Source organism: Trichoplusia ni, chromosome 27 (assembly GCF_003590095.1).
Source record: "Trichoplusia ni isolate ovarian cell line Hi5 chromosome 27, tn1, whole genome shotgun sequence".
Classification (NCBI taxonomy): domain Eukaryota; kingdom Metazoa; phylum Arthropoda; class Insecta; order Lepidoptera; family Noctuidae; genus Trichoplusia; species Trichoplusia ni.
Genome location: NC_039504.1, coordinates 3,504,475 through 3,524,031, shown reverse-complemented (window position 1 = coordinate 3,524,031; position 19,557 = coordinate 3,504,475). Strand labels below are relative to the sequence as shown.

The 19,557-nt window shown below is 34.9% G+C and overlaps 3 protein-coding genes across 3 annotated transcripts; all 3 read right to left on the bottom strand.

The window, feature by feature from the left end:
• Nucleotides 1-1,676: 1,676 nt before the first annotated feature.
• Nucleotides 1,677-4,222, bottom strand: LOC113505951 (liver carboxylesterase B-1-like). The gene is made up of 3 exons (XM_026888836.1): nt 3,950-4,222; nt 2,158-3,482; nt 1,677-2,037 (listed from the first exon to the last, which is right to left on the bottom strand). Exons 1-3 carry the CDS (start codon nt 4,076-4,078, stop codon nt 1,869-1,871), a joined length of 1,623 nt encoding a protein of 540 aa, XP_026744637.1. The 5' UTR covers nt 4,079-4,222; the 3' UTR covers nt 1,677-1,868.
• Nucleotides 4,223-4,571: 349 nt separating this feature from the next.
• LOC113505953 (venom carboxylesterase-6-like) lies at nt 4,572-8,158 on the bottom strand. Its single transcript, XM_026888839.1, has 3 exons — nt 7,715-8,158; nt 5,246-6,564; nt 4,572-4,769 (listed from the first exon to the last, which is right to left on the bottom strand). The coding sequence occupies exons 1-3, from the start codon at nt 7,841-7,843 to the stop codon at nt 4,604-4,606; spliced, it is 1,614 nt and encodes a 537-aa protein (XP_026744640.1). The 5' UTR covers nt 7,844-8,158; the 3' UTR covers nt 4,572-4,603.
• A 799-nt stretch (nt 8,159-8,957) lies between these two features.
• LOC113505755 lies at nt 8,958-19,049 on the bottom strand. The gene is made up of 6 exons (XM_026888561.1): nt 18,895-19,049; nt 16,772-18,090; nt 16,076-16,262; nt 11,153-11,320; nt 9,675-10,996; nt 8,958-9,133 (listed from the first exon to the last, which is right to left on the bottom strand). The coding sequence occupies exons 1-6, from the start codon at nt 19,021-19,023 to the stop codon at nt 8,965-8,967; spliced, it is 3,294 nt and encodes a 1,097-aa protein (XP_026744362.1). The 5' UTR covers nt 19,024-19,049; the 3' UTR covers nt 8,958-8,964.
• Nucleotides 19,050-19,557: the final 508 nt, after the last annotated feature.

The window sequence follows — 19,557 nt, the reverse complement described above, 5'->3', positions numbered from 1 at the left end:
CGAACATTTTGTGCGATAGTAAACAAAGCTAAACCATGTGTTCGTCGCTCGCTGCATTTTAATTGAAAATTTAATCGTTCCCAATCGAGTGCCCGAATACCCAAATATTCAGAATTGGAGCTCCGTCGAATTCTCCCAGAATTTATGTTAGCATCAAGTCTTTGTGGGCGCGGAACATTCGAGAATGTGTTTTAGGAAAACAGTCGGTTTAAACTTTATTTTAGAAAGTCAGTGTTTTAGGTTCTGCTAGAAACCTCGTTAACAAGTCTAGTTATTAATGAAAACGGATTGATCGTACGAATTATTTAGACGTACATATTTAAAAATATTTTGCTAGAACTGCATTTCTTCAGCATAAGGACTGAGACCGTAGACATTCAAACAGACAGTAGATAGCTCGTTTTCCGTTTGATATGTCAAAGTTTGTCCCATTTGCTCCAAAGGAATCATCGGATGATGAGTTTCTGAAAGTTCACATTTATATTACTTCAAATATCTAAATTAGAAATAATTATGTTTGATGTAGGTATACTGTGTATACCTGTGTGTGAAGCTGTACAAAGACCAATATTAAGTACGAACTATTGAACTATATTTGCTAGTAATGTGACTCAGACATATTTTGGACCTTTTTGACTATTTAAATGAAGGGGAAATTGTGTCGAAACCAGTTTTTATTGCTTTCTCATTAAATAGGTACAAAATATCACCAGCATGACTTGACACTTCTTTCAATCCAATAAAGTTAATCCGAACACATAAGTTAGTTATTATTCATCGGCCGTTGTAAACAGCAGAATCGGAGCCCTGGATACCGTCGTTCACTGTCACTTCATGTATCCATATTTAATGTGATATGCATTTATAAGTGTGCATAACACTTAAAGATACGGTGCTCGTGTATGTGTTATCTAAAATCTTTCAAAATGTTATTGTAAATTATTATAGATATGATTATCTTGACCATGGACTGTTGTTATTATGATGATGTTGTTGATGTGGACATGTTTTTCAATAAATGTCGGTTATAAGTAAAATTAGGCGTTTTTGACAAAAGCCTCACCAAGAAGCTGTAACACGTGTAATGTGTATTATCGACCAGCAAAAGGTTTTTGAAGTAAGGGATATTGCTCTGGTATCGGTCTGTTTCGTCATGAAGGACATTATATCACCGACATCACCACATAAATCATCTGCACTAGACGAAAAGGCGGTTGATTGATAGATTTGCGTGTTGTATGTATGAGGTGCGGGACTGTTAGGCTTTTGAATTATTGCAATATCTAGATGTTTTTTGATGCTTTGATTTAATTGTTTTTTGTTTTTTAACTTGTAAATATTTAACTCTGTAAAATTGTAAATAATTATAATATCTAGAAAATATGCATGTGTCGATAAAAATAATTGTGTATTATAAGCGAATAGGATATTAGTGACATAAAATACGTCTGTTATCAAGGCCATTATCGTACAAAATGTTGTATGTTTACTATCTTGACCTAACTTAAAATTGACTATCTGATAATTAGCTTTGAATCATAAATAATTATCAATTTTAATAATCGCAAATCAGCTGAAATTTTGTTTTGCATAGCGATGATCAAGATCATAAGAAAGAAATCAGAAACAATGCATTAATTGCTTCGGGTTTTGAAGGCCAGTGAGGTTCAAAGATATGTATGTCTGAATTATTTATTTCTCACAATTTTGAGTACAAACAAAGTCAACAGGTGGGTTATTATCTTAGTTGAAAACCAGTGTGACGCGATAACACAGTCGCATTACTCCGCCAGGTACATCCCCCCGATTTAATTGCGTCAAAAGTGAATAAAACAGGTCATGTTATCAACGATTACGGTTTGATCGCACTATTTCAGTTGAGATACATATTTTGCAAATATATTTTTCCAGAACTGTATTTCTTCAGCATATGGTCTAGAGCCGGTAGATAACTTGTTTCCTATTTCGAAGTAAGTTTCATTTTCGGCAGTGTACGGATTCCATCTTTCTCCCAAGGAGTCATCGGGTGTCGGGTTTCTGAAATTTTACATTTACATTATTACTGGAATAATATGCCATGATATATTAAGATTTGAGAAACTAAAGCATCAAATATTGATTATGTTATTGATTTGGCGTCGCTTGTTATTTACTCACCCATTTTTCGCAAAGTTAGTCCATAGTTTTGTGACCCGCTCGATTAGTTTAAAAGTGGGGGAACCTGCGTCCAAACCGGTCTTCATAGCTTTGGCATTGAACAGGTACATCACATCATCTGCGTGACTCGTCACTTGTTTGGTCCCGATTACTTTTGTTAATCCAAATACATGAGCTAATACGTTTCTTTCAGATTTGCAAGAGAATTTATACAGATAAATTTTGTTCTTTTCTAGAGCCGCTAAGATTTCTACAAATCGTATGGTAGGATATACGAAAAGATCCATCGAGTAAACATTTACTAGTGATTCCCAGTCGTCAGAAATTTTAGCTAGGTCTTTGAAATAAAACTGTCTGATTTCTTTTCCAAGATCGATTAATTGATCGGCTGATAGAGCATTGGACAACGGCCTGGTTACTAATGATTCAGGGTACTTCATTACCATCTCTAGTTTTTTCGAAAGCACTTCTCCAAAGCCTAAACTGACCAGGCCTTCGTCTGTTGTGAACCCTGTCATAACATCTACTCCCTCATGAATTCCTTTCAGGACCTGGTCGTACACATGTCCATAAAAGAATCTCTCGTTGTTTCCAAACTCTAGTTCATCCACAATATTGAAATAAATATCTTTACCTACTCTCGCTGTTTCGTGTAGAGCAATCGTAGGTGTTGCAGAAACGAGTGACTCAATAGGTTGATTTTTAAAGAACTCGTATAACTCTTTGGGATCTTCTGAGTAAAATCCTAAGGATCTTGCTAATGCTAAAGCTCTTTCAAAAGGTCGATGACCGTAAGACCAGCCACCAAGACACGCACCACTTTGAGGTATAGCCCTTTTAAATAAGCCTTTTGACATCGGTGATATTAAATGATAGCTAACACTTGCTCCACCGGCGCTCTCGCCAAAGATTGTCACATTTTCTGGATCGCCTCCAAAATTAGAGATATTCTTCTTCACCCATCTAAGCGCTTGTACTTGATCTTTCATGCCAGCATTTCCAGGTACTTCTTCGGTGTTTAAGCAAAGAAATCCTAGAACTTCAAGTCTGTAGTTAATAGTGACAACAATGACATCTTGTCTCAAAAGGAACTCTGGACCGTAGAAGTCATCATTTCCACTGCCCGAGATGAATGCGCCTCCATGTATCCAGACCATAACTGGGAGAGGTTTATTAGGTTTAATGTCTGGTGTGTAAACATTGAGGTAGAGGCAGTCTTCACTTCCCACCAACCCTTGTCCAAACACTATGTCGTTTTGATAACAATTTGGGCCATGCTCCTTGGCACTGCGAACACCATCCCATGGCTTAGGAGGTACTGGTGCCTATATTGGACAAAAAAAATTAGAATTTTTGGCTTATGAAGGTCAGATACCCTTTGTAAGCCAAGGTAAACAAGACAATATTTATTATCACGGAAGTTAATAACACTTTGGTCCAAAAAAAGAGTGTATTGCTTTAAAGGTTTATGGTTTCATAAATGTGATATTATTCTCTATATGAAGAAAAAACTACCATCATCTACAAACGATATTGATGTATGGCGTATTGTTAGAATTATATCTTCATAATCGAGTAACAAAAACAATGCAAAAAGAATAGAGCTAAAGTAATCAAATATTATTTTAATGATCAGCTTGTTTGAGGAGCCTTGAGTTATGTCATAAATAATACTTTTTAATCATCGGGACTTCAGATTGTGTACTATTTGACTAAGAACACTTTTGAATACCTGAATATTAGACAGTATGTTTATTAAATATGTAAATAATAGGAACTAAAATATAGATACCTTAAACCTGAGGTTTCCGATTGGTGGTTGCGCGAATGGTATCCCCTTAAAGCTGAAGTATGGCTTCCCAAAGTCGTTAGCGACTTTCTCTCCTTCTAGGATCCCTTCGTTAACCCGTACTTGAACCATTGTTCATACAACTGCCACGTAGCTACGCTCGAGATACACTGAGGATATTTTATACTCGTTCTCCAATGAATGGTGATATCTTTATGTGGATATTACTTATAGATATCACGTAATTGTGTGTGTAGGCTATTAAAAATCTCTCAAAATGATATTGTGAAATTGTAGTCTTTATTATTACCTATTATTTAAAATCAATTAACAGTTAAGGATTGGTCGATGAGGTAACACATGATTCACATGCTTTTTATCTTGTTGTTCATGTTTGAAGAAGACGAAAGTCTCGAAAGTATTATAAAGGTAATGTAGTAGTTCTTTTTTCGTTTGTGTTCACTATTATCTATAGTATGCATAGTATACTATTTATTCTTCAAGCTACATTCGTTATGACTTACGACTAACGATGAGGTAGGTTCTAAAAACCTAAGAAAGAAAAATAAAACAAAATCTATATCTAAACATTTTTTTTTGAAAATAAATACGGAGTAACAGTTTTCCCCAAACAAAATATACAAATACTTCAGTTTTTTACATTTCTTGACCAAACTCTTGTAAGGTATTTTTCCAGAACTGTAATTCTTTTCCATCCTGAAATGTTCCCGTACATAATTTGTTTCCTATTTCGAGATAATCTTGGTTTTCGGTGGTGTAAAGTTTCCAGATTACTCCTAAAGAGTCGTCAGGAGTTGGGTTTCTGAAACAAAAATAAAAACAATACAATGAAATAACTGTTACTCGTTGCCCCATACGAATTTAACCCAGGATAAGACAACCTATACAGAAAACTAATTTGTATCGGGACTGGCGTGAACAGCCATGTTTTACTTTCATAGATATAGGATTTTTTACACTTGTTGGTGTATATCTTTGTGTCCTCAAAATAGTGTTGTTTATGATGCAATTACATATTATCGGTAAACGTTCAGAGGATCTAAGGCCATAAGCGTAAAAACATAATTGTCTTAATTTCTGGACAAGCAGATAATAATTATTAGTGTGTAAACAACGACTATCAGTGCTATGAAGTAGCTACAATCATTTATAATTATAATCCAAAGTTCAACTGGACAAGTTTTTGAAACATCATTAAGCGTTATTTGAAACTTACTTGCTTGCTTACTTTCTGTGATTTTAAGTAAAATAGTCTATGGATATTCAATGGAAATTTACCCGTATTTAGCAAAGTTAGTCCAAAGTTTTTTCATTCTTTCAATGTTTTTAAAGTCATCAGAATTTACAGTAAGAGGCAGAGCAACCCCGTGAGCGTTAAACAGGTACATAAGATCATCAGCGTGACATGCAACAGTTTCACCTTGAAGTAGATCTTTTAAACCTACTAGGTAGGCGATGACATTGCGTTTAGTCTTGCATGTAAACTTGTACAGAAATGTTTTGTTCTTTTGTGTTCCAGCACAAAGTGTGAGCCATTTAACTGTGGGCATTACAAACAAGAGCATTGAATAATACCTTGCCAAATCCTTCCAGTTATATTTAGCCTTGCTTTTTAAATAGTAATTTCTTATTTTCTTGCCCATTTCTATCTGATCTTTTACTGAAAGTTGGTATCCAAAATTATCTGTAACGAAAAACTGTGGGAAGTTTCTCGCTGTTATCAGTATTTTTTCTAGATCTTTTATGATGCCCAATGCTAAAACACCATCGTCGGCAGTATATCCTGCCATTATATCTACTCCCTCATGTGTGCCATTGGAAACAGCGTCTATAAGGCCACCATAGAAAAATCTTTCATTGTTGCCGAATTCTTGTTCATCCACAATACTAAAATAAACATTAGGTTGATCTAATGCTTCGAAAAGTGTTAATGGCACACGAATCTCGACCAAAGCTTCCTTTGGTTGTTTTTTTAAGAACTCATATAATTCTTTATCATCCTCAGAGTAGAATCCCAGTTTCCTGGCCAATGCTAGGGCCTTGTATCGAGGATAATAACTTTGTATCCAATGACAAAGATTCACACCGCTCTGGCATATAGCTCTCTTGAACAAACCTTTCGACATTGGTGATACTAAGTGGTAACTCACACTGCACCCGCCAGCACTTTCCCCAAATATGGTGATATTGTTTGGATCTCCTCCAAAGTTAGAAATGTTTTTGTTCACCCACCTGAGAGCCTGGACTTGATCTTTCATTCCAGCGTTACCAGGCACGTCTGCAGTGTTCAAGCAAAGGAAACCAAATACTTCTAGTCTGTAATTAATGGTAACAACGACAACACCTTGTCTCAATAGGAACTCGGGGCCATAGAAGTTATCGTTGCCACTACCAGTTATTAGTCCTCCACCGTGGATCCAGAACATGACAGGCAGTGGTTTCTCAGGGTTAACGTCTGGTGTATAAACGTTGAGATATAAGCAGTCTTCGCTGCCACTCCGAGCTCCCTTGTCGAAAAACATGTCATACTGGTAACACATCGGTCCAAACTCTTTGGCTTTGCGAATTCCACTCCAAGGTTTGGGAGGTACGGGTGCCTGAAACGAAATATTTTTAACGTGCTATGAAAACTATCAATATCTATTTTTGCGGTATACCTAATTTTATTTTAAAACGTGTAAGATATTAAAGTTTCGTATTTAATTTGGGAAAAAGTCCAAATTGATTACCAAGGTTATTTGTAACCTTTTTAAAACTACGTCATGAGGTCGTGTTGACGTAGTTTAAAAAAATACGCTTATTTCTAATACCGATTGTCCTCTAAATTTATTGTCACAACAATTACCTATAAATACCATACGTCGGTCTCTACGTCACGCATAATGCTTCCTATTGTTTTTTCATATGTTTGATAGGTTATAACTTGTTGTCACACTTTAAGCCGTTTAACGTGTTAGTAAGTCTGACGTAGTTTAATACACCCTTGAATAATCTTAGGTGTGTCAAAAATCATGAAGACACCAGTCTTCATGATTTTTTTCTTTATCGTTTTAGGAAAAGCTGCATTGATATTTACTACTTTACAATACGCAAATGAATTAAAAAAAAACATTACTTTGTGCGGGTTTTGTAGTGATCTTTAACTTTGCAGTCCAACGGGCAAAGAAGGTAGTTAACCATAATTTGAATCCAAGTATTTTTTTTTTAAATACGTTTTCCTGAAAAATGCTTCTAATTCCAAGGTCCTTCATCAGAAGCAAATGACAAAAATATGCTGAGGAATAAGTGTTTTATTTTGTTGTTTCTTATTTAAATCTGGCAATGCAGATTCTATTTTCCTAGCGGTTCACCAGATGATTTTGTTTGACTGGTCTAATAGCTGAGATGCTATTAACACCTAACACAACACCTTATCGTGTTTAGAAAGCTGTAGTGACACAGCTTTCTAGACACAATTAGGTGTTGTTTGGTCAATCCTTAAATACCCTGTTGTGCTTTTCATAAGAGCTACAAATGTTCCGGTTTATCCAGGTCGTATCTGAATACCGCATTAGCGCATTGGAATAAATAACTTTCTCATCATAAATTTCCATAAAATTTTGATCAATTTAACGACAATTTTGTTTAAGAAGCTTGAGATTATCTTCAAGTATTAGTTTAGGCTTTGTTTACAAAACTCCATGATCATTACTATTGAATTCATTCAACAATTTATAATACTTAAAACAATTACATTTGTATAGATACCTTAAACCTGAGGTCTCCGATGGGTGGCTGCGCGTACGGTATTCCCTTGAAGCTGTAGAACGGTACTCCAAACGCATTACCGACTTTCTCTCCTTCTAGGATCCCTTCTTCAACTCGCACTTGAACCATTGTTCTTACAACAACAACAAAGCCAAGCGAACTACTAAAAATACTTCATCAATTGCAATAATAGTTATAAACGAATAGTTGCGAAATAATATCGATTACGCATAGACGTCATCAACGTCTTTATTTCAATAGCCGACAGGTTTAGTTTTGCTGTAATAGATTTTTTGCTACCGTTGTAGGTGTCATCACTTAGGTGCATATTTATCATACTTTTATATGTGACGTCGATTAAACATTCTTTTGGTGTTTAATTGTCAAATTATAGTATATATGATTAAGTTTTTGCAATACCCGTGTACTACTAAATTGATCATGAAATAATCGTACTAAGCGTTGTTTTAAAGCATTAATGAATATTTTTAAATACAGCTCTTTTCCAGTTATGCAATTGTGAGTACAATTATCTGAAAATTCCATACTTTATCCATCAAAATTGATAACTGAACTAAACCAAATAAATGAGGTACGCAAATATAATTGATTTTAGACATTGCAATAGCAAACGAGACTATCTTACTTAGAAAAAAAGGAAATATTTTCTTTCTGCGCCTGCTACTTTGCTCATATTAAAGTCGGTTATCAACGTAAAAATAAATATGACAAGTTGAGGAGGCACTAGTATTTGCGTAGAGTAACTAAAACTAACAAAATTATGAAAAATGGTAAAGTGAATTAAATTTGATATCTAAAGTGTTTATCTATGTTCTATATTTAAGTAACTCCTATTAGGAACGAATGTTTTGTGCGCTTTTAACAACTTTATTGCTCTATGTAACATATATTATAGTGTATCTCTTTTCAGTCACAGGATCACTTCATGTGAAGAGACCCGGTCCTTTTTAAAGGCCTGCACGGGGACACAGGTCCAACATGTAGAGGCTTATATAGTATATCTATTATTATGCTATGTAGTATTTTGAAATGTCAAATGAAACAAATTATTTGGTTTAACCTGGGTATATTAAGTGCGAGATAGAATAAAAAGCAAATTACACACAGATGGACCAACTGGTATTTGTACGTGACAGCTTAATCATCTAGGTGAACAAAAGTAAAAGAAATCGTTAAACAGTCAATTATTTATAAAAAAACGATGGAAAAAATATATAAAAAAACATATTCTAATAAAGTTTTTGACCAAACTCTTGTAATATTTTCTCCCAGAACTGTAATTCTTCTTCATCTGGCGATGTCCCTGTACTTAACTTATTACCGATGTCCAGATAATTTTGGTTTTCAATGGTGTAAGGCTTCCAGGTCACGCCCAAAGATCCATCAGGTGTAGGGTTTCTGAACAGAAAAACAAGTAAAAAGATTTGGTTTGTCATATAAAACAACTCTACTTTAAAAGTTAATACCGAAAATTTACTCCGGATGAATAATAACAAACGCTCTTTGGACTTTTACAAATTAATAAATAACATACACTTGCTAATCAATAATGTCACCAAATTTAGATCATTCGATAAGGATAACTATCATTATCAAAAGGTAAACAACCGTCGATGTTGCTAAGTTATTACAGTTGATGTGTCTGTGTCTATGTTTCTTTTTCTTATCTCCTGTCGCAGGTCTGCTGGCAGAAATTTCTAAAGAAATAAGCAATACCATTGTACCTACTTTCATTTTTATATTTGTATTTTTTGGATGATTTTACATAAAACTAGCTGAACTAAATAATGTCGTCCTGCTGAGCTGACGCCATCAAAACCCGTAATAATAACAATCAAATTCATTCAAATCAGTCCAGTCTTTTAGAAGGATTTCAGTAACATACACAAGGAGTAGAATTTTATGGCTATATAAATATTAACATTCATGTCAAACGTACCCGTATTTTGCAAAGTTTGTCCAAAGTTTTGTAATTCTTTCAATGTGTTGAAAATCATCAGAGTTTACGTTAATATCCATAGCTGCTTCGTGAGCGTTAAAAAGATACATAAGTTCATCACCATGAGCTACAACGATTTCACCTTGAAGCAGGTGTCCTAGTCCCATTAAATTGGAAGTGATATTCCTTTCAGTTTTGCAGGTGAACTTGTATAAATAGGTTTTGTTTTTCTTTGTTCGAGAACAAAGCTTGATCCATCTCAATGCAGGCAGTACGAACAGATCAAATGAATAAAATCTTGCTAAATCCTTCCAGTTATATTTAGCTTGGTTTTTGAAATAATAATTTCTTATCCTCTTCCCCATTTCTATCTGATCTTTTACTGATAAGTTAAGTGAGACCTCCTCGCCAACGAAGACCTGTGGCAAGTTCCTTGCTGCGAACAGAACTTTGTCTAAATCCTTTATGATACCCAAAGCCAGCATACCCTCGTCGGCAGTATATCCGGTCATAATATCTACTCCCTCATGAGTGCCATTGGAAACAACGTCCATAAGATCACCGTAGAAAAATCTTTCATTATTGCCGAATTTTCGTTCATCCACAATATTGAATTCAACACTAGGTTGTCCCGTTAATTCGAATAGAGTAAAAGGTACATCATTTATCTCAACCAGAGCTTCCTTTGGTTGTTTTTTAAAGAACTCATATAATTCCTTATCATCCTCAGAGTAGAATTCCAGCTTTCTAGCCAATGCTAGAGCCTTGTCTCGGGGATAGTAACCGTGCATCCAATGACAAAGACTCACACCACTCTGGCATATGGCTCTTTGGAATAATCCTTTCGACATTGGTGATATTAAGTGGTAACTCACGCTGCCCCCACCGGCACTTTCTCCAAATATGGTGATATTGTTTGGATCTCCTCCAAAGTTAGAAATGTTTTTGTTCACCCACCTGAGAGCCTGGACTTGATCTTTCATTCCGGCGTTACCAGGCACGTCTGCAGTGTTCAAACAAAGGAAACCAAATACTTCAAGTCTGTAATTGATGGTGACAACGACAACACCTTGTCTCAATAGGAACTCGGGGCTATAGAAGTCATCATTTCCACTACCGGAGATTAGTCCTCCACCGTGGATCCAGAACATGACAGGCAGTGGTTTCTCAGGGTTAACGTCTGGTGTATAAACGTTGAGATACAAGCAGTCTTCGCTGCCATTTCGAGCTCCCTTGTCGAAAAACATTTCATATTGGTAACATATCGGTCCAAATTCTTTGGCTTTGCGAACTCTAGTCCATGGTTTAGGAGGAACAGGTGCCTAAAACCAAACAACTATTTACATAACAGATTCCGAAATTAACGTATGTAAATCTAATTTTGTTTCCTAAATTAAAGTGAACCATTAATTGCGACAGACGTCTTGCGACTATGTAACGTATCAAGTAAACAGTAAACAGACTTGTGTCTATCGTACCTTAAATCTTAAGTCACCTAGTGGCGGCTGAGCGTACGGTACCCCCTTGAAGCTGCAGAACTTGCTCCCATATTTACTATCCACCAGCTCTCCCTCCAGGACACCCTCAGTAACTTTAACTTGCACCATTATTGACAACCGACACAGCTCGGCAACGCTTAAATAATACTACGGGTGTATCGTGATTGCCTCTAATTATGTCTTAGACTTATCACTTTGTTTTGCCAGTTGTCATTTACATCTTTATCTAAAATTATGTATATGCATGCGTGCTGGGTTTTTTGTGTTGTCGAGTCTTTGTAATTCATTCTTATCAATTTTATCCTCATTTTATGGAAGTTTTTTTGGCTATTATAATGGCGGTTTTCTTCGAGATGAGAGAGTGCAGCTTCTGTACGTACTATTCTATATTATATTGTACTGTCAGTTCAACACTGTAGTAATGTAAAAAATCGTTGTTTTAATTTTTTAATAAATGAAAAAAGTATTCCTCAAGACATAGATACCTTCTAAAGCTGTTAATTACAACAAACCCTACTTGCGAATCATTATACCGCAAGAATAACAACATGACAGGTAAAAATTTAATAACTTTAATTATATGTTAAATAACAAATATCATAGCTATTTAAATAAGTATTTCACGCAAGGTTTCTTTACAAACAGTACAAAGGTCCATGGTTTACCTGTGCAATTATCTAATCTTAAAATGTACATACGTTCGATAAAAAATATCACAGGTAATTTTATATATACGTTTATGTTAAACGCACGTATCTTGACGTAAACTTCTTAAATATTTATTTCATCAAAGAAATTGTAAATAATTTATTGACCTTGATTTACAATTTATTTATAACGATTCTATTTTCGTATTAACAAGGTAGATGATCTTATTGAAAATATAACATTCCATTAAGCGGGTTTAACAAACATACGAAAAGATATATATGATGTTTATAAATTGAAGGTAAACTGGTTGGACCGGTAGTTATAAGAATGTTCCTATGTTATTTCGGTGTTACCAAATACAAAAACTATTCATTTCATAACACGGACATACGCTGTTGACTAGACGGTAAAAAAAGGAGCTAGTGGCTAAGCTGTACCTGCACAAATTGCACAGATTAAGCTACGCTTGAAACGGTTGGTCAATGGGTGACCATCCATGGCATAACGAGTTCCTCCGTGTTTCGGAAGGCATGTTAAATTGCGGGTCCCGGGTGTTATTCCTCTTTGACAGTCGTTACGGGGTAAACAGAAGCTAGAAAGTCCGACAAGGTTTACTTTGCTGTACGGTGCTGCCCAGGTAACTGGGTTGAGGAGGTCAGATAGGCAGTCGATCTTTGTAAAACACTCGTACTTAGCGACAAGCCAAGGCTGATGACAGCCAAAAAAGTTTGCTGAAGTTGGCCGTCGTGAATAATCGCATATTTCAATTGAGCCATCCCTCCATTCTCAGACTTACATTCAAGCCGTTTTTTTCTTGTGTGAAACCTAAGGTTCCTTCTGTGCAAAATCCTACTTATAAAGCACATCGATTCAAAAGTAAACAAAAGTCGTAAGGTATAGAAATGCTTTTGTCGTACTTTGTTAATAATTAAGAAAGTACATGTGTACTTTGTACTGTCATATTATCTGAATTTCTTAGAGGAGGCAATGTCTCTATGGACTGCAGTTTCACGTCATTCCCGTCTTTTTAATAAGGCCCGTTTCCTTAAGTTTACCAGTATGTCTAAAAGAATTAAACAGAAAATACGGTACATAAATACCGCTAGATGGGATTTTTTAAAATAAATCATCTAAAACCAGTCTTAGCCTTCCAAATGAGATGATTTATTGGCATGTTCTGTTTTATTTGATTATTTTAATGGTTATATTAGTCACTAAATAAAAAATATGAGTTATATTGAATACTATTTTATGTATGAATCAGGGTTTACCGATATTATAGATTGTTGCAACTAAAAAAAATACTGATATATGAAATCTACTTGGATAGTTTTGAATGAAAATTTTAAAGATTTTTTTTCAATGTATTTACATTATTCTCATAATTAAAATTAGATTTTTTATACAACCAACTCTAATTTTATAATTGCGTAAGTACCACCTATGTGCCTATTTAAGTAAGTTTTTGGATGAAGGGTTTGAATGAAATTGTATTGTGCTAAAATTCTAACAATGGACGCAGGTTTTTACTGCAATTAACGATATCAAAACGGTTGGAATCACATTTTTTTTGTTTAAATTGCGACTCCTGCTGTTAAAGAACTTATTCCCTGTGTCGCGGTGGATTCACAAACATTAAAGTCATATGCATAAATCACGATTAGACACCCAGACTCTGGACAAACATTCAAGGTTCACACAAATGCTTGTCCTACACGGGGATTGAACCCGCGACACGTCATGCTCCAAACCTACATGGTGTGATGACCTCAACCACTCGGTTATCCTTGCAGACAAAATATTTTGTTTATATCTATTAATCCTACTCTGTACATATTAATAATGTCTGTGAATATTAAATTTGCTTCTATTAAGGTAAACATACTAATTTCAGAAAGTTCTGCTGCATTGGTCACTTTATTTCTTGAAGAGAGGTAGGTAACTTTATACATATACAATTACGCAACGCAAACAATGTCCCGAGAGTCAGGTAGTATGTATGTCTAATATTCATTGTGTACTATATTGATCAATACGTTAGTAGGTAATATTATTTCGCTATTGAATGACTAATAAACATCGTATTTTATGTCTGTTAGCAACAAATCACAAACAACAAAAAACAATGCCTTAGATACGAGATTGTACCAGTACAAAGTGGAAATAACAAAGAACCGTAGTTGTTAATCATATGATGCGGTAGTTATTATTAATCAGTAAAATATCGTATTTTTATCTATTTATATCTCAATCAGTTTGTTTTTATGACGTCTACATACTATAAATAGGCCATCGATACCTATCTTCAAGGACCCTGTTCTGCTATTTACAATGGCCGATGAATGAGAGGCACTTGGATTGAATTTGAAATTATTCCTATTCTCTTAAGCATTTCTAAGTTAATTGTATTGACCTTGAGTGTACCGCCCCGTACTAAACTAATGTGTAGAAAAATGCTTAAGAGAATTCGAAAATTGTCATTTTAAGCCAAATTTCATTCATTCATCCGCCATTGTAAATAGCAGAATTGGGGCTGCACGCATCCAGCTCCTGCCAGCCATCTTGCGTAGATCAGCATAAACAGTTTAGTTATGATAAAAGCCATGTAGTTTGATGGTTATTGACCTGTGCGTGTATTTTATGTTATATAATCATAGCGTGAAGTCTCGTCAGGTGACTAATTCTGTCAAAAAGATTATGTAGCATGACTGTTTGTTTCCTTATCTTTGACAGATAATAAACGAGTAATTAGTATTTACATTAAAACAAACATTGATGGGCAAAAGAGATTAGAGACAGGCTAGATAAGATAGATGCATCTTTTTTATCTAACGACATTTTAATAGTTACCTAATACGGGTGTTCTTATTGCAAGCGGTGTATTTAAGCCGTTTATCTTTTTTAATTTGAACATAATAACTGTAATACAAAATAAAGAAAATAGGTACAGCCGCAAAATTATAAAAACAGTAAGGAACGACACTCCATAATTCAGTTTTCTATCAATAAAAATACATTACGTCATGAAATATATTCCTGCAATATGTTTCTTAAAATCATTAAACTTATTCCTCGTAGAGGTAAAAGATACACCGTCGAATCTTTACAGTGTTAACTGATATTTAAGATGTTGTGTATGGAATGGGCATCACGTGGGCCTGTGGGAGCAAAGGAATTGGGTCACCGGCGCGCGAGGTCACAAAACGAGCACAGTCGTGTCATTCGAGGGCTTAATGTCGATAAACCACCGCCACGGGGCAGTTTTTGCCTTCTTTATTCTAATACTTCTAATTTTGTGACGTCATTGTTTAATGGTATTCGCGATTCCCTAAACCACGAGAGTTGGAAAGCTTTAATTTTCGTTATATTAAAAAATATACATATTTTTAATTAATATAAATAAAATATCTTAAGATACAAAATACATTCTGTTTCCTAGTAATTTCACCGAAAGAATTTCACACTATCACGTCATTAATTAAACTGTACGGTTTACGCTCTATAAATAAACCAAAAATTGAGATGCTCTGACGAGCTTATTCGTAACCAAGCTATTATCACTTTTAGTGTCACGTATATTAAAAATTTGACGTGACGTTGACTACTTTGTTCACAATTCAGGAGCGGTCTGATGGCTTTAGCACTCGAAGAATAAAAGTAACAAGAAAAAGCTATTTATTACAAACATTAATTTTCATACATTTAAAGTTTTAAATTTCACGTGCGATGGCACAATTTCTACACGTAATATAGTAATTGAATATGCATACAGTATTATTTTAAGTCTACTCAGAAAACGTTTAAGGTAATGTGAGTAGCATGACTTTTAAATAACTAAGTCAAAGTCACTGTATTATGTTCTTATGTAAATTCAATTGTAGACCGTTTATAAATAGTCGAGACAATTAGGGTACACAAAGAAGTAGAATTAAGACTTCAAACAAACGTTTATTAAATAAATTTACATTTAAATAGTGTTCGAAAGTAATTAGTAGCGCATGTCATAAGCGAAGTACCGGAACTTTGGAAACAAAAATAAATGTCCCCCAATTGACATATTATTAAAAACAACAGTAAACATGTTTATATCGTTACTAGCTGTTGCCGGCGAATTTTAAATCTCGTCTCGTTAATCTGTTTCGTTTCTTCTGGTTGGTAAAGTGAACTTTACTTTCAATCAGGCTTAGAGTCCTGAGTGAGGTATACATTTCATTTCTGTGCACTATTTGTATACAATTAAAAACATTAAATTGAACGATAGAATATTCGGTTCTCTAATTGGGGAAGATATTCCTTAAATATGCCATCCCAGAACTGAAACTCGTCACTTTCCGGAGCAGTGCCTGCCTCCAGCACATTGCCAATATCTAGAAACTCTTCATTCCCGAATGAATAAGGACTCCATTTCACTCCTAGCTCACAGTCTGGTGTCGGGTTTCTGTAAAAAAGTAGTATTTAGAACATACGATCCAAAGATGCATAAAAAATGAACTAAACCAAAAGGGGTCATATTTATAAATAACAAGAATCAATATAGTGTATGTAAAACATAAATATTACACAACTTTCACACAAGGCTATCTGGTCTCAAGAGTTCTAGATAACTGATAAACACACTTACATATGTATAAAAACAACATATTATAGATAAATTTTACCTAGAAACAAAACAAAGGATTGTGTTCATTAGAAATTTGTTTTTCCTGGGTGGGAATCGAACTCACGACCTCGGGTATAGCAGTTGGGCAGACTATATAATAGTTTAAGCACACACCAGTAATTTTTGTATCAAAATGATGAATAAGTAAGTCAGACTGATAAGTAATAACAACGTTCTTCAAGATGATTGGAGTTGTCTATCTTGGCTAGACACTTGGCAATCTATGCAATAAATCATTGACTTATTGAGTTAAAAATAGTTATTTAAACTTTTTGTTTCATGCTTACCCGTATTTAGCAAAGTTGGTCCAAAGCTTAGTCACGTTCTCAATATGGTTAAACGCCTTCGAATTAATGTCTGCTTTTGGTCCAAGTTTATTGTTAAACAAGTAAAACAGATCATCAACATGAGCCGTTAATGGTTTGCCCCCAGTTACACGATCCAAGAGCATAACCTTACATGCTATATTTCTTTCAGAGATACAACTGAATCTGTAAAGGTAGATCTTATTCCTTTTTGATTTTGAGGCGATTTTTGTCCATTTAAGAGCGGGGTATATAAACATCTCAAAACCGAAGTAGCTGGCCAGCTTTTCCCAATCCTGTTTTCTGTTTTTATTGCTCATATAATAGTTTCGGATCTTTTTTCCAACCGCAATTTGATCGCTAAGTGGCAAGTTTTCCAAAATATGTTTAGGGGTGAAATATGTACTCAAGCTATTTGCCTGTTTAATCATCTTAGCTAATTCACCAAACGCATATATTAAAACACCTTCATCTTTAGTGTAACCTGTGATTACATCGACACCTTCATGAATGCAGTTATTCTCTAAATTGTCAGAAACTCTATCAAAGAAGAATCTCTCATCGTTTCCAAATTTCTTTTCACAAACAATTCCAAAATATAACTGGAAACAAGAACATTCTTGTTCTGCAAATGAAATAGGTGTTTGTTTATGAATCAGTGATTCAATTGGCACAGCTTTGAAGAACTCATACAATCCTTCTTCGTTTTCAGATTCGTAACCCAATTGCCGCGCTAATACTAGCGCTCTTTCGCGTGGCTTAAACGTTTTAGCCCAAGAGGCAGTTGTGACACCACTTTGAGCTATAGCCCTCTTAAATAATCCTTTCGACATAGGTGACACTAAATGATGGCTGACACTAGCACCGCCAGCACTCTCACCAAAAATGGTTACATTGTCAGGATCACCGCCGAAATTGGAAATGTTTTTGTTAACCCATCTTAAAGCGGCTACCTGATCTTTCATGCCAGCGTTGCCAGGTACGTCTTCGGTGTCTAAACAGAGGAAGCCTAACACTTCAAGTCTGTAGTTGAAAGTGACCAATATAACGCCTTGTCTGACAAGGAACTCCGGGCCGTATATGTCATCGTTGCCACTGCCGGACATGAATCCTCCTCCGTGTATCCAGACCATGACTGGTAAGGGTTTATCGGGCCTTAGTTCCGGGGTGTACACGTTAAGGTATAAGCAGTCTTCGCCGCCTCGCGGAGGGTACATATTGAACATGTCATGCTGATAGGCTACTGAACCAAACTCTTTTGCGCTTCTTATTCCGTCCCATGGTTTTGCAGGTTGTGGAGCCTGAAATCACGGTTCGAGTTACGGTAACCATTTATTATATTTTACGTTCATGACGAGTTGTTGAATAAAATAATACTGTGACTTATAAAAATAAAAAGTCATAGTTCCTCTACTATTGTGATAAACCCGAAGGTTATTGATGCATGAATTGTTCCTTTTTCACGCAGAAACCATTGAACGGACTTAGACAAAACTTGGCGACAACTAGTTATTCATAAGAAACAATTTGGCTTTTATATTAAAGTTAAGGTATATTATTAAAAAAATAAATACTTCACTTGGTTTAATCAAATAAATCGCTTCTATTCAAAACAATCGAAAATTAATGTTTGTAATCTTTGAGAATTTTATTTATTAATTATTTATTCAAAATATATTTATTTATTATTTTAATTATTTATTTATAAATTTTAATAAATAAATATTTATTATTTTAATTATTTGTTTATAAGTTTTAATTAATAAATAATAAATAAACCAATTTTAATCGCTGAATTCGTAGCTTAAAGTAAGAAATTGCAAACATGGTATAATATCGACCAATCGTGGTCATCAAATCGAAATTAGTTTTATGTGATTCGCTTTATTTACAAATACATTTGTTACCTTAAAATAAACCAGCTAAACACATAATTCATTTTTAATGATCGATTTCTTGTATTTGCCGAATTAGTATTTAACAAACAGCAATTAATGGTTTTGAAATTAAAGTTAAATAAATGCACGCAATAAATGCATTTTTACTAAATTAATAAAAACATTTCCTAAATTTACAAATAGAAAAAATATAATTGCCAAACTTACCTTGAATCTTAAGTCACCAACAGGTGGCTGAGCGTAGGGTATGCCCTTAAAGCTGCAGAACTGCCCTCCAAATTCATTGTTAACAAGTTCCCCCTCTAGGAAACCTTCGGTAACCTTCACTTGCACCATGGCTTACTGGTGTTACTGTCTCGGATGATCATTAACAACTGCCCGTGAAATAAGTGCGGCCATATATATCAATAGAGCGGTCTCGATATATGTCGAGTGGTCGAAATAAAAACCTGACTGAACGTTCAGTGTCTGCATTATGAACTCTTAAAACAGTTATATTGCAGCCAGAGGAAGTAAGATGGAGTTATACAAAACGCATAACGCCGTCTTGCTTCCACAAAACAACAGATTTAACATTTCACATGAGTACAAGACCAGCAACGGTATAGGCAGAAGGCTTGACACTTATTAATTACTAGCTGTTGCCCGCGACTTCGTCCCCGTGGGTAGAAGATATAAGTTATGATTAATACCTGCACTGTTTTTTTTCACATTTTCCATTGTATCTTCGCTCCTATTAGTCGCAGCGTGATGGTTTATAGCCTAAAGCCTTCCTCGATGAATGGTCTATTCAACACAAAAAGAATTTTTCAATTTGGACCAGTAGTTCCTGAGATTAGCGCGTTCAAACAAACAAACAAACTCTTCATC